Here is a 15,415-nt window from a genome sequence, read left to right as displayed (position 1 = left end):
CGATCCACCCCCCGCCTTATCAAAGGCAGTTCGCACCGGGGTACTTGAGCTGCTGGCAAGTGGAGCTGTCAGGGAGCGATAAAGGCCAAGAGGTGCCAAAGACCATGTACACTTCAAAGTGGTCTATAGAGCATGGGTTTGTTGTTCCCATGTCTACCTCCAGACCCCGTGTCTCCTGCCAAGCATCCCCCTCACGCTGGACGGCCCCCTGCAATCCACATAAGTGTGTCTCCATTCACGAGTCTTCCTGTGTCTTGTCTGCACGACCACCGCCCCGATCCACCCCCCGCCCTATCAAAGGCAGTTCGCACCGGGGTACTTGAGCTGCTGGCAAGTGGAGCTGTCAGGGAGCGATAAAGGCCAAGAGGTGCCAAAGACCATGTACACTTCAAAGTGGTCTATAGAGCATGGGTTTGTTGTTCCCATGTCTACCTCCAGACCCCGTGTCTCCTGCCAAGCATCCCCCTCACGCTGGACGGCCCCCTGCAATCCACATAATGCCACGACATATACACGTCATTCATTCACAAACACACCCCTGGTTCGAATTCTTTATAACCCACCTCATATTTCTAATGAGAACTTCTTTGCGCTTTGCTAGTCAACCCGTGAAGGTGCTGGTTATCTGCTCTTCGTCTCTGTGAACTTCCGTGACCACTTTGAGCAAACTCGTCAGTTTGCAACCTGTGAACTGCTCCCTGTTCTACGACAAGAAACTACTCTGATCCCTGCATCTAACTGTTTGTTCGTCAAGGTAAGTCCATGTACCATAATCATTTTGCGTCCAATTTTTTAATTTATATCTATTTGCTAGTAGTCATCAAATTGCATCCATGTTTTCTTTTCGTTCACGACAGTACATGCAAGGAACTAGTCACATGTTCTGAGTTTAGTCAAATTACTTTTTCTATTTTTTGAAAGTTATTGAAATACTTATCCGCATGTGAATAACGTGTATAGTTCCAAGAACCAAAACGGACCTTGCATTGAACCTTTTATGTGTCATTTACTGTTTTAACACATTGGTATTCATAGAGAATTGTTGATCTTTACTTTTCAGAACTTTCCATAATGCCTGCCTGTTCCATTGGCGGTTGCCCTTCGAAGACCCATAACAAATCTGAAGGTACTATAATGCATGTTTTCCCTAAGACAATAGATCAGATAAGAGAATGGGTCCGATATTGCGGATATCCAGCCTCTGAGCTAGAAAGTAGAGTCCTAGAAGTCTTTGCGGACAAGAGGGGTGATCGATACCGCATCTGCAGCAGGCACTTTAGCCCAGACATGTACTCCACATCATTGCTAATAAAGAAGAAAACACCGCGAGCGAGGCGAAAATTGCTCTCAACCGCTATTCCCACTCTATTCGTCCACATCCCTCCACTGGTGAGTCAAGTTTACGTATTTATCTCTCGGCCTTGCGGTAGTGTGTAGCATTAGCTAACAATAATTTCCCCATTTATGTATCCACTCAATATGAAGGCTGAAGATTCTCCATCCGTGTCGTTATTGCAGTCATCAGCCACTTCAAGCGCCTATCGGGTAATCTTACTTAGCTATTCTGCCACTGACTTGTTTTAGGCATGTAAATCAATAGTTTTAATTGATCGTGTAATTATTTTACCTAATGGTACACCCTTGTACTCGTCCTCTAGTCTTTGTTTTCAGTTATAATTATTGTTATCCAAAATAATGCAAGTACTGTCTTTCAGGGAGATGCTGAGGAGTCCAACGCATTGACGACAACCGTAGATGTCACTCAGATGCTCGAGGTACGTTTCCGGACAGTTCCATCGATGGAGATCATCAGATCTTGCATTCTTGTAGCGTGATTGTTACACACAATGTTTCTTTCGTTTTTAGCCATTGGTATGTCCTTCTGTCGTCGCCCTCCTATGTGTCTTCTTTTTTCAATATTGTGTTCATTACTAATGAAAGTCCTATGTTTCAGGGAGTCGATGGAGCATTAGTCCAAGTAGAAGGGGGAGCATGCAGTTACGGGTCGGCGCAACAGCTTGCAGAAGTGTGCACCGCAGTTACATCGTCCCTTGATGTTCTTATGCATTTCGAGGTATGGATACTGACAGTTCGATCAAGTGAAATCATATGACGTGATTACATCCGCTATACTTCCTTCTTTATTAACGCAAGTACTATGTTTCAGGGAGATGACGGAGCTTCTTCTACAAGAACATCACCCCTAGTAGTTGATGCAGATCTCTGGGTGGTGACACTTCCAACGATCGAGCAAATCGAATCATATTTACATATCCATTATTTATTTTAGACAACTGATCATTTGTGCAGGTCTATTTAGATGAGCCGTTGACGCCTGCTCAAAGTTTATGTTCTTTTTAACAAAATAGAAAAGCATACTAATGCAATTACTGTGTTTCAGGGAGTTGCTGAAGCGTCATCTTCAATAATATCATCAATGGAAGTCTATGCGGAGCCCGAGGTATGGATCTTGACAGTTCAATCTAACTAGATCAACAATGCGTGAACTATTGTCGTTTGAATGTTCTACACAATGCGTTCATTCGTGTTTTGCTATTGAGATGTACGTATGGGTATTGGTCCCCAAGTACATTTTGTGTTTTCAATATTATTATACATACTAATGAAAGTTCTATGTTTCAGGGAGTCGATGGAGCCTCAGTGAGTGATGGATGTGCTTATCATGAAAATATAGTCGTTGCAGCGCGAGAGGAAGTGGAGACATGCACACACGAGTCGGAGCAACAGCGTCCAGATGTTGAAGTTCGAGGCAAGAAAGTTTCAAAGAAAAGAAAGCAAAAGAAGGTTAGTGTCCTGTTCACTATATTATGTTGTCTTTCACTGTCAATAGTTCAATACTGTAAGTTGTGTTTAAACTGAACATCCCTTTTCTAATCTGTCCTCTAGTTGCGAGTGGGTGTAAGAACTAAATCTACACAGACAGTGAAGCGAACGAGAGATGTTGCTTGTCAAACCTTTTGGCAGGGACTTGAGACTGGAGATGCATCGTGCCAATGGGAAGAATATGAAGTGATTGACAACGGAGCTATACCACCACCAGCCATTGATAGTGAATGTCCTCCTGGTAGTTTGGATGCAGTCGGAGATCAATTCACAGAATCCACACCCGCAAAAAATAAGAGCGCGCGAAAGTTGAAGACATTGTTTTTTTCTCCCATCTCCGGACAAGGAACAGATGTTGCAATGGAAGAGAATGACGTGGACGACAATGAAACACCATCAATATCACTCAGCATAGCGGAAGACGATATCAGAGATTGTACCTTTCATGCGAGTGACATGTCCTCAACGTTACAGGCCGAACCAGCTGGGATGCAGAGTGAAAGTATAAGGAAAGAGGCCAAATTCATTGTATTCGATAGCTGTTTGATGGATATTATTATGATGATGAAATGTGGGCATTCGGTTGGTGGGGAAGTATGTGGGGAGCCATTGATTAATGTGACTCGTGCAATTCGAGGCACTAACCTTAAAATACATGCCACCTGTACACAATATCATCCGTTCGCATGGTCTGCACAACCCATGCTGGGGCAACTGCCAGCAGGCAATCTACTTTGTGCAGCGGCCGCACTTTTTAGTGGTTCAAGTTTTAAAAAGTTACAGTATTTCTTTCAGTTTGTGGGAATCCATTTCATTGCGAAAAGTCAGTTCTACAAATACCAAACCGATTATCTATTTCCAGCCATCAGCGAAGCTTGGAGAATGGAAAAAATGTCAATGGAAAGTACATTCGCGGGCAAACGCTTCAGGCTAGCCGGTGATGGACAGTGCGACAGCCCAGGATTTTCAGCCAAGTACTGCACCTACCACTTTCAGGACATGGAAAGTAAGAAAATTGTGAGTTCGGTGGTCGTGCAGGTGTCACAAAGTACATCCTCAGTGGCCATGGAGAAAGTTGGCTTTGTAGCATCATTGCAAGAACTACAATCGCGGGGAATGGTGATCGACCTGATAGCCACGGACAGACACGTTTCAATTGCCAAGACAATGAGAGAACAGTACAAAAATATAAATCACCAATTTGACGTTTGGCATCTTGCAAAATCAATCAATAAAAAATTGTCTGCTGCAGGTAAAAAAAAAGAATTGCAAGGTATTTCACAGTGGTCCAAGTCAATCAGCAACCATCTTTGGTGGAGCTCAAAAACATGTGAAGGGTCGTTGGAAATTCTACTGGAAAAATGGCGGTCAGTAATGTTGCACTGTAGCAACGTACATCGATGGTCGACAAATGAGCATTTCCACAAATGTGAACATGGCCATTTGTCCACAGAGGAGGCACGGAAGAAGAAGTGGTTGATTCCTTCATCACCCACTCACAAAGCCATTGAAAAGATTGTATTTGATAAAACTATAACAAAAGCTTTGAGGGGACTCACGGAATTCTGCCACACAGGAGATTTGGAGGTGTTCCACAATATGTGCCTCAAGTACAGGCCCAAAAGATTGCATTTTGGCATGGAAGGCATGATAAATCGGACTCTTTTAGCGGTCTTGGCACATAACCATAATGTTGGCCGTCAACAAAGTAGGACGACCGGAACTTTAGGGACGCTTCGCTACAATAAGGCCTTCACTAAAAGAAGTAAACAATGGGTGATCAAACCAGTGTTTGAGGATATGCAATATGAGTTTATTGAGAGACTTATCGTAGATGTCCTCGATAGGCACATACATGGAGTGGTGAACGAACCTATGCAGGGGACAACTGCATTGCCACCCAACATTGCCTCTGTTCCATGTCCACCTAAAGCAGAGCTCATTGAGAAATACACATCACGGTTTAAATGATTGTAATTTGATTGTCTGTTCTCTCGAGTCTCCTCATGTTGCAGGCCCATTGCAATTAAACCAAACAGTAATATAAATCATTTTTACAAAAATTATAGAATGTTTCCGTATTGCAAAAACATGGCCGACCCATAGGGACAATAAAAAAAAAGGCACGCAGACAAGATGTCCCTAAAACTAACTGCAGCTAACTAGAAATGTGTGCTCGCTCAAAGTGAAGGTCAGCTGCTTTGATGTTTTGCTCGGGTGGCGGAACGGCCCACGACCCAATATAAGGTTCTATTGTGATTTGACCTTGACAGGCAGGGACCATCCTGAAAGACTAAGAAAAGATAATGAATAAAATTTCAGAAACGAAACGATGAGCCACGTTCATTAGAAGAAGTAACGTCGGCAAAGAAGGAGTGGTGTTTCGGGTCTGCCCTACACAGAGACACAATGGAAAATGCAAATATAATGTAAGTAACTTTTGATGAGTTTATACCGCAATTTCATTACTATACAGTGGCTTTAAAGACGGGTTCAGTTGTACTTGTTCGTTCTATGTGGCATATTGTTTTCTACCGCGCACTATCTTGAGGAGAAACATCTGCTTTTACTGAAGCACCTCAAAACCTTCCTCTTTGCTTCTGCTTTCTCTCTCCCTCTCCCCTGCTACAACTGGTCCACTGTCTGCGACCTCAGTCCTGGGCCCTTCCACTCTCCACCTGCACTCCCCCCCCCCCTCCATGCCTCGCCACGCCTTTAAACACTTGTGTACACCCAGTAGCGCTGTCCTCGCTATGAAATGAATAATTTTAATAAGGATCTGATGGTGAGACTAATTTCATTTTTTATGTTTTTAGGTACATCATTCACTACTGTCTGTGTCACGAGTACCAGACACCGGCGGACGGCTTCTACAGCCGCCAGTTGCTTCTCCGCGTGAACAACGTTACCACCCTGACCATTTTATGGGACGATCGCCAAGTACAAGTATGCCCTTACGCGGTACTAACGGTTAGATGCAACATACCTACCATTGTGGTGGCCTAGTGCCTCGTTGTTGGAACAGCCATGCGATTATCAGTGCGACAGAAGAGCTTATTTTTATCGTAAACCAACACCCTGTGTACTGCACACGAACATCGCTTCCCTCAAGACGAACTAATTTGGATCGAGAGCAAAGAAAAATGCAAATCGCTGAATATTCTCTAAACATTTGATGTCCAATAAACGTACTTTGCCAAATGTACAATCTTGCCGTTTGCTTTTAAACCACGGTTTCACATTCCGAATTGTGGTGCTGTATTGTGAGATGCTCTAAGACCCTGTGTACAGCAAAGGACCATCGCGTTCCTCAATACGAACTTTTTGGAACATGAGCAAATAAAAATGCAAATCGCTGAATATTCTCTAAACATTTGATGTCAAATAAATGTACTTTACCACATTTACAATCTTGCGGTTTGATTTCAAAGTACAGTTTCATATTCCGAATTGTGGTGCGCTGTATTGTGAGCTGATCTGTGTTGATTTCCGGGGTCTGTGTGGAGTCGCGTAGAAGACGCCTGGGCGCGTTTGCCTACGCAGCACAGTCACGTCACGGATAGAGGCGGGGAATATGAATGTTTTGATAAAGTCTGTTTCAGGGGCGGGGGATTTGATTTAGTGCCGCAAAGGCAGGTGAGCCAGGTCGATGCGGCGGAATGATAGGATTATCACAAAATGGAGGCTGATTTCGAGTGCGATAAGGGGCGAAAAGTCGGGTAAGGTCCATAGGAAAGTTTCCTACGATCTACCGATTTATGCTTACAAACACATGGCCGACCCGTAGGGACAATAAAAAAAAAGTCCCGGAACTCTCCTTTAACTTTCTATTCTGATTCCTTTCTGGGGCTACCCTACCATTGTGAGAATTCCAGTCACATATGTTTCAACCCAAGAAGGCTTAGCAGGTTTTCTTCATTGTTTAAAATCTGTTCTGTATCGGGATCGACTTATTGAAATTTGCAGAGAGCTTTTCTGTATGCTAATCCCATTAAAGGCATTTAAGGAGACTTTATATGTATGATTTTACAATAGATTAGCCACTTTAAGGAAGATGCGGAGGTGCTTTCGCAGTTCAATTTTTTTTGTTTTTGTTTTATCAGGCGAACCAGTCGTCACATCTATGTTTTCAAACAGTCTTAAAGCTGATGAAGAACCACATTTCCATGAAGAAACCGAGCCTGAGGGAAGAAATGCAGGTGAGTAGTAGCGATTATAGTTTAGTGACTGGAGAATTAGACTGGAGGGAATTTGGAGGGTCTGTCTGTGAATTAAATAATACCCTGTGTGAAGCTTCTTGAGCTTGTTGGCCTTCGCGATAGGTGTGGCCATGGTCACAGGTCATGAAAAGTATTCCATTTGTGTTGCTGGATCCAGTCTTGCACAGGGTTCTCATTATTGGCAGAATCACACACAATTATTCAAGCCCTGACATTTGAATGTGATCAGATGGTGCTCGGGAGCCAATTTGAAGCCCCAGTGCCTTAAGAGACTATTTTATTTATTTCCTTATTTATAGACTAGTATTAAAAAAAAAAAGCAAAAGAGACCCCCAACTACCTAAACATTCTGAAGGGTCCAAGGCATAAGTCCCCATCAAAGACAACATGTCTTTACCTTGCTGTCATTTCACTTGTGCGCTAATCCACTGGTGTGATGACTTCGGCACAGAATTGGTAACAATGTGCCAGTGCTGGAGCTGGGCTGAATGACAGCAGAAACTCAAGGTCTTCACATTGTTTCTGCAAGGGGGGGTGGACAGTGAGAGCAGCAGTCGCACAAGTGGCAGCAGAGAAAGGGTAAGAGGATAGGGGGGCTGAGTGCGGTAGTTAATGTAGGACTGGGTACTGTGTGCTGGATGGTCCTCGAGGTAAGTGTTAGGCAGAATCACATGCAGTACCCTTTGGGAACACTTCATGCAATTAAGACTACAAGTGTCAGTACAATTTCACCTTTATTACAAGCCTGTACTACACAGTTATGTGGTAGCAGAGGCTGAGCAGCCAGACTTATCTCAAGAGTTGAGTGAGCAGTAGAACAAGTTACACAAATGACCAACAAATACAGTGGTTCAAACAAATACTCACTCAAGGTTTCTTGGTAAAAGAATATACATTTATTTACACAGTCAGTTTAAAAACATTACACTAGCAAGAGCAGCTCAATATCATATACTAATAAACCACAAATACAGAATCAATAAGTTACTGAATAAGTACAGCTCCCCTGAAGTGGGAGCAAAATGGCACTTCAGTTACTTCAAAAAGGGGTATAAAGACAAGGTTATAAGAATCAATAGCACAAATACTTTCATAGGCAGGGCAAAGGGTTTCAGTTAACTACAACCAGCAATTCAGTTCATAGGCCTGGGCCAAAGTTAATGGTTCAGAGTCTTTGTATAGGATAGCACAGTTCTGGTAGTAAACGGTTAAGTCTTTGCCACAGATCTCAGAAGAATTTGGTCAGACGAAAAGTTAGATGAATGTTTAGGGCAGGACAAGCCTTCGATGTCGGGAAAGTTTCACAAACTTTCACTGTGGCCGAAAAGATTTCCGGACCGCGTTTGCACAGTATCTTTAAAGTGAAGAAGATCTGTAGCTGAGGCAGTTGTTCCTAGCAGTTCGAGTAGATCTCGCTGTACCTGAGCTTCAGTTGTTGGGACAAGAAGGAAGACGTCGGGAGGTTCCTGCACTGACCAGGGAAGAGGCAACAAGCTTGGCAAAACGTCGGTTTAAGGTGTGAGTGCCTTAAAGACCACAAACTGATATCCTTCCCACTGGCTATCGGTTTTCCACAGCACTCTGCAGAAAATTCAACCAGGAAGGGATGGTGTCCAGGCAGCTTACGAGTTTGTTGTTCCCACCAAACTCAAGGGAAGAAGTTAACCTTGAAGGGCTTCTCTGTCGATGGAGTTTCAGGCAATTCGGACCTGCAGCAGGGCTTCACCGGTCGTCCAGGAGTTGCAGCAGTCCTCTTCCTTCAGCTCGTCTTTGTTTCTTTCGTTCCAGTGGTCGACTCTGCTTTCCAAGTCCCAGAGACCTGCTTTTAAACAGATTTCCCCCATTCATTCCAACCTGGCTGTCACTCACACAGCAGTAGGCTATCCTTGCCGGACAGCCAGCCGGCCAAATACACCAGAGTGCATTCAGGTCTCCTAGCAGAGTAAGCACAGGGAGTTTCGGGCACCTCCCTCACATGCTGTCCAACCCAGACACTCAGGCGCCAGTGGAAGGCTTCAGCACTGAAGCCCGTCAAAGGCCAACGAACAAAGGGACCAAACCTGGTTTGGTGCGCAGAGACAAACACAAGAAGGACCTTTCCTAAAAGAAATGGTGAAAAATGTTGACCAGAGTATGTTTTTACAGATAGGTCTTGGGCGCCATATTGAAAAACATGGCTGATCCGATTTTTAGCTACCATTGTTCGTGGTCAGGAAAAATCATGATAGTTTGATCTAAACCACTGCCACCAGTCATTTCAAGTAGGAAAGGGTAACATTTGACAGTTACATGAGTGTATTGACTCAGGGGATGCTAGGCAACCCCTCAAGCACTCAATAGGAAGATAGTGTGTGCTGGGTCTGTAAATTTAAAGAGACCAGTAAAGTCAATTTAACTTTACATGCTCTGGGAGACAGTATTCAGTCCCAGAGAAGGTATTTAAACCTTGGGAAGGGTGAAAGACATCCCTGTGTCACTGCACTGAAGGTGCTGTGTGATACACAGAAAAAGAAAAAAGATGATGCCAATCGAGTTGTTTTAAAACTCCACAGCCAAAGAACACAAAAGTAAAACACATTGAAAATGAAAAGTTCAAAGCCCCAAAATATAGCACAAGAGCTGGAGGCCTGTAGGGTCGGGGGAATTAAGCACTTGTGTGAGAAATCACCCTAACAGTAAGGTGTGATGAAGAGGTGGTGATTGCAGCCTGAAAAGGAGGGAGAAAGGTGGGCCGGCTGGTTGACGGGTGGAGGGGGGTGTTAGTCATGGGGGTGAAGCAGTTTTATCCACCAACTTCTTAATGAAATGCAGCCAAAAGAAGAATTGGTCTGTCAAGGCTATGATGAAAATGCTCCATGAAGATTGGCCAATCGATGCAGTAACAGCAATGGAAGTGCTGTGATGCCCAGTCCACAATGACAGTGTGTGCTGTTTGTGAAAAACCAAAGGGTGTCTCACTTGCTAGTCCCCGGGGATCTCTCTCTCTCAGTTGGCCAGGGCATGGCCATCACCTTTGGATCCAGTCCCTGGTGGTGCACCATTATGGGAGGATCACATGGGTAGGGGAACTTTGGGGAGTGGGATTGAGGCAGCCAATGGTGAGACACGGTAGCCCCCGTGCCCATACCCCATCCTTTATTATAGGATTCTCGAACGTCCCAACTCCCCCCTCTTTCTACACAAACACTGGGCCGAGGAAGAGGGCAACAGAGTAAAGAGGCTAACACTTACATATCTCATTGGACATCTGCCGTTAATCAGGTCAGGCAGAGTCTGGCACATGACCTTAATCACATACATCTGATACCCATTATGCCCCCCACGGGTAAGAGGCGGAACATCGATACACACTCTGAGCAAGATGAGACACGAGAAGCAGCAGGTCTCCCTGGGCGAAGCAAACCCATTGGAGCAGGACGACCGATCGAGGGACCAGAGCGAAGGGTAGGGAAACCCTGAAGTTCCCTGCAGGAGGTTGTTGCCTCTGTGAAACCGTGAAGGAGACACAGAGAAAACCAAATTCCAGACAAGAAGAAGCCTGCATTGTGTTTCAAGGACACCAGCGACCCTCCCAGGTCACCGACAGATTTGGGGAGGCGAGGCCCATTCCTGTTGTATCAACCGTGACTGGTGAAGCAAAACAGCAAGAATAGGAAAGAAATGCACACAACCGGTAAGCTCACGAAAGACATGAAAGGCTGGTTTGTATCAAGGAAAGATTGAAGCTGCAACAGTGTATCTCACAATTGAAGGTTGCATGCATGCTGATGAGACGCAAAAGAAAGCAAACCAGTAATTAACTTTTGAGTTACCGATAACTGTGAAGCCAGTGTTACAGAGTAGCAGAATGGTCCGGCAAAAGCAAATTGTCCACTCTAAAGTCTCTGCAAAATGTTTGATGTCTTGTTATAAATCAGCAAAGTGAATGAACTTTGAAATGCGCAATGGTCAAGATTAACCCAGATGAAAGGGGAAGTTAAAAGGTGATTGCTTTAAGAGGAAGATGTCTTTGAACCTTTCTGATTGTGGTATGGAACTACCAATATCAAGAGACATTGGGGAAAATAAGGTTAAGAGAGAGCTGAAGTTAAAGTCGAAGTGGTCCTGCGAATGTCTATGGTAGAAGCCTCACACATTCGAAAGTCTTCGACATCAGTGAAAGGTCTGAGCCCGACTGAGGGAGACCGGAAACATAAAATAAGTTTGGGCAAGGGACAACTCCAAATGAATGTGAATGAAGCTTGGGGAAGGGAACCCCTGCAAGTGCTGCGATACGAGGTCCGAGCCCGGCTGAGGGAGGCCTATGCCAACTATGATGCTTTGAGAGGTCCGAGCCCGACAGAGGGAGACCTACGTGAACTTTTGTTGAACTGTGAAAGAACTTTTGGAAAGCTGGAATAAGTGACTTTAACGTGGAAGGCCAAGCGGGCCTCAACCTACGTTTTGAACTGCCTTTTTTTGATAACCTGAGGCAGGGTGCGTCATCATGTTTACGGGGTCTGCCTTATTCCATGCTGTCAAACGTGGGGAGGAGAGCTGACTTAGCCATCTTGATCCTTTGTTATAACACTGACTTTCCTTTGCATACACATTCCAGTTTGCACACTTTATGTTTAAGATATAGTGCAGGCATTAGATTTTGTTAGTATAGGCCATTTTGATTTGACATAGTCTGACTAGGACTAGGTTTTCTTTATTATTTGATGGTAGAGACTACTCCCACCATAGCTATAGGGCAACGGAGGAGTTTTTTCAATCCCCAAGAATCTAATAAAGGTTTTGAAACTTGGGACTTTTGTGTCAGTGTCATACTTATAATACCATGATACATGTTAGAAAGACATAGAACTAGATAAAAAGTGAACTATTGTCTGCTGAGTTTTGAATTCTAAGCTCCCAAATTCCCTTGAGAAAGACTGAAAGGGAAACAATTACTTTCTGGGAATTTAAGTTCCACGATCTCCAAGGTGTTGCTTAAGTGACTGAAAAAATTCCCACCATGCAGTACCTCTACTTTCCAAGTTCCTAGCTGTCTTTTACGAAGAAATCGATAGTGCCCAGGCCATTGATCAAGACAACGTTCCAGACCACTGACACTCTTTACTTTAATAAAACCTGCAAACTCTTTGGTGGGATATCACAATTCTTAAGCAATTGCTACAAGCACTTTGATACAATGTAACTTTGTGATAGATACAGAATGCCACTTAAGTACTTTATTGGGCTTTCTTATCTATACTAAATGGAACGCCATGAAACTAGTGGTACTGGTGTTTTTATACACACATTCCTATCACTATATAAACCCCTTTCGTCTGCTCTTCATCCTATTTCTACAAACCTAGCTTGACTTTCCTGTTTGGTTAGAAGATGGCCAAAAGGGGCTACTCTGTCTACAGATTGACCTGCAAGCCACAGGAAACCAATCTTGAGGTTCTTCGCACCTGAACAGATTGCCTTCAGGGAAAATACTCTTTTCAACAGCAATTTAGTATAAAATGCATTTATGGGCACATAAGAAGAACCTTGTTAAGATTGTGGATGCTGTGAGGAATCAAGGGTATACATCCCTTCTCCCCAAGGTGAAGCTACCTCTTTTGAGGCTAGGAAGGTGAGCCCCCTCCGCAAGACCCTCCCTAGGGCTCTAGTCAAGTGGGACCTTGCTGTGAGTGACTCCCCTTTAAGGGACAAGGACTCCCAAAGGGCTTCCCATTCCTGTGGGAACTCACTTGCTCTGCCACACTATCAGCATATATGGGACGGCTTACTGGGAAGAAGAATGCAACAGTGTGGCTGTAGGCAATGCTGAAGCAAAACCATCAAGAGAACATAAAAGGAGATGTCCCTTTAAGAGTCTTGCACTTAACTGAGACGAGGAGCGGAGGAGAGTGAGTATTGGATGCAGGCGAAGACACCTGACGTGATCGCACCAAGATGCCCTTCGACTTTCGAACTTGCGAGGTTCGGCAAAGCGAGATGCTGGGATGCCAGCAAGCAAGGCACCTAGAAAAGCATTGCCCAAGAGTGAAGAGGTGTCCAGGACCTGCTGGAGGCGTGTCCAGGACCTGGTGGAGGTGTGACCACGACTGTATCGTGGTTTGCGAAGCTCCTGCACAACTATGCCAGAACCATCACTGATGGGAGCGAGTGGAGTTCCCTTTCGTCCGGGTCCGAAGAAGGCAGCAGCCCAAGGGGAAGCAGAGATTGGGGCGCCGACGGAAGCCAATCGTACGGAAAACAAGTACTGAGAAGAATATTTGAGCGAGTGGCGGGCCCTGCAAGGTTCCCAAACTCACATGAAGGTACCGGGGAACACTGGAGAAGCGAGAGGCAGCCGGGGAAGGAATACATGAAGAATACAACTTGTCCCACTCATAAAGCCGAGTCAAGGGGAATGCATTTGTTTTATTACCAATGTGAAATGTGCCTAGAGCCAGTATTCAGTAATCCTGTAAGAGGAATAACGTGCTTGAAGAGTGTAACTCGTCCTCGTCCCAAAGAAGAGACACAAGATCTAAAGTTGTTTAACTGACAATGTGGATAGTGGATAGAGTGAATATCATATAAACCCAAATAAGTGAAAGAGAGAGATTGGGGACAAATACATTTGGAGATAGGGATACAGTCTCATAAGCCGTGTCTTAGGAAATATGGCAAAATAATTCCATGAGAGCACGAGAATAGAAGAGAAAACACTAAAAAGAGATCCCAGGAGAGAGCCATCATATAAGGGGATCAACTCCCACATAATCTACTCAAGGGTGAATTGAGAAACTATAAGACGAGATAAGTGTACAAAAGTATGTAAAGACTCCTTGGCCACAACATACTCTTAAAGAAAGCACACAACCTAGCAGCGTTGTCCAAGAATTAAGAGCTCATGTAGGAAGTATCCAGGCTTCATTTAAGAAGATTACAAAAGGAGGAAACGGGTGAAACAGAGACATTTCACCCAGAGACTATTGAAGAAGCCATCAACCCAAGAGCAAATGAATCTTCTCTTGGATGAGTCCAAGTTGTTTATCTTACTGGTAGGTTCAGGTAGAGTTAGGTTTGGACCGAGGACATATTAATATAAGGACATACTGACAAGCACCCTTAGTTCTTTTAGATAGGTAGGGAAAACCTTTTAGCGATAGGGAAAGTTAGGCCTTAGCTATATCATTTCATTAAGAAACACTACAAATATCTGTGAAGTGTCCGACTCTTTCTTCCGATCCTCCACAATGTCTTACTGGCATATTCTATCAGTGTGCCATATTCCTTCACGTGCATCTGTAATTGATCGAATTGATAGCTGTAAAATTGTAGTTAAAAATCACTGAATGTCTTTACGATGAATCTCATTCAAATACCTCTCCAAATCACCCAAAGAAGCGGTAATGGACACACTCTTTATATTTTTCACTTAGTACAGTGCAAAAGGTTCAATACAAAGCTAACCGGTACAATCTGAGCTCATAACATTTGTTTTAACCTGGAACCTTAAAAGTATAGAGCTAAAGGTTGAGACACAAAGCTGTTAAGTAGACATATTTCAAAGGAATATTTCTTCTGTCTGGTTCCTCATTCCTCATTTATTAAATTGCAGATTTGTTTCCGGGCAACATGGGCTGAATGACATGGCAAGAACTTAATATTGTAGCCTATCCTTCATGGTCACGTGTTAGTAAGTGAAGTCGAAGATGAGTAGCTTCCATCCGTGATGACCGCTTCACTTGGAAGAAGGATCGCCACATTGTTTTCTCTCTTCTTAGCAACTTTTGTAGTAGATGTGTTAGTCTTGACCATACAACCCCATATAAGAGTACCAGACATATTTTACTTGGAGACTTTTTAAAGCTGTTTATTGTGTCTTGAACTATGGAATTTAAACATTCAATCCTCATCCCTGAATTTTGTCAGGTAAATCTTAGACCAAGATACTGATGAGTTTACTTTTTTTTGTCAAATGGTTCAATCTTGGTTTTTAAAAGATTTATCTTCAATTAATTATTTTTACAACATTCATTAAACATGTTACATCAGCATTGTGAACCAATTGGGACCTGATTTTAAAGCAAGGCATCATCTGCATGACAATAGCCTGTATAAAATGATTTACATGCTTAGTGGGGAAAACATCTTGCTGTTTTTCAAACTGCTGATGAGTCTGATATATACAGTGTCACTTCCAAGAAATCAACAGATTACTTGCTAACTGAAAACTAAGGGATATGGGTTGAATTTAAATTATCAAATAAGAATTAAACACAACAACATAAAGTGGACTCTTCTTTAAGACCATGGTCCCCGGTACTTCCCTTTCCGCCTTAGGTTTTGAGTTCCTGGTAGGAAAAAATATGAAGCAC

General features: G+C 43.6%; 1 protein-coding gene across 3 annotated transcripts in view; it reads left to right on the top strand.

The window, feature by feature from the left end:
* Nucleotides 1-15,415, top strand: part of LOC138448811 (uncharacterized) — a 1,325,760-nt gene that overhangs the window by 1,196,270 nt on the left and 114,075 nt on the right. For all 3 annotated transcript variants that reach the window (XM_069604722.1, XM_069604724.1, XM_069604723.1), the window contains one exon: nt 6,948-7,043. In XM_069604722.1, the coding sequence (XP_069460823.1) occupies nt 6,948-7,043 (96 nt within the window). The remainder of the gene's footprint in view (nt 1-6,947; nt 7,044-15,415) is intronic.

Source organism: Ambystoma mexicanum, chromosome 1p, assembly GCF_040938575.1.
Source record: "Ambystoma mexicanum isolate Mex_15411 chromosome 1p, UKY_AmexF1_1, whole genome shotgun sequence".
Classification (NCBI taxonomy): Eukaryota; Metazoa; Chordata; class Amphibia; order Caudata; family Ambystomatidae; genus Ambystoma; species Ambystoma mexicanum.
The sequence above is the reverse complement of the archived record's forward strand: the minus strand, read 5'-3'. Positions and strand labels throughout refer to the sequence as shown.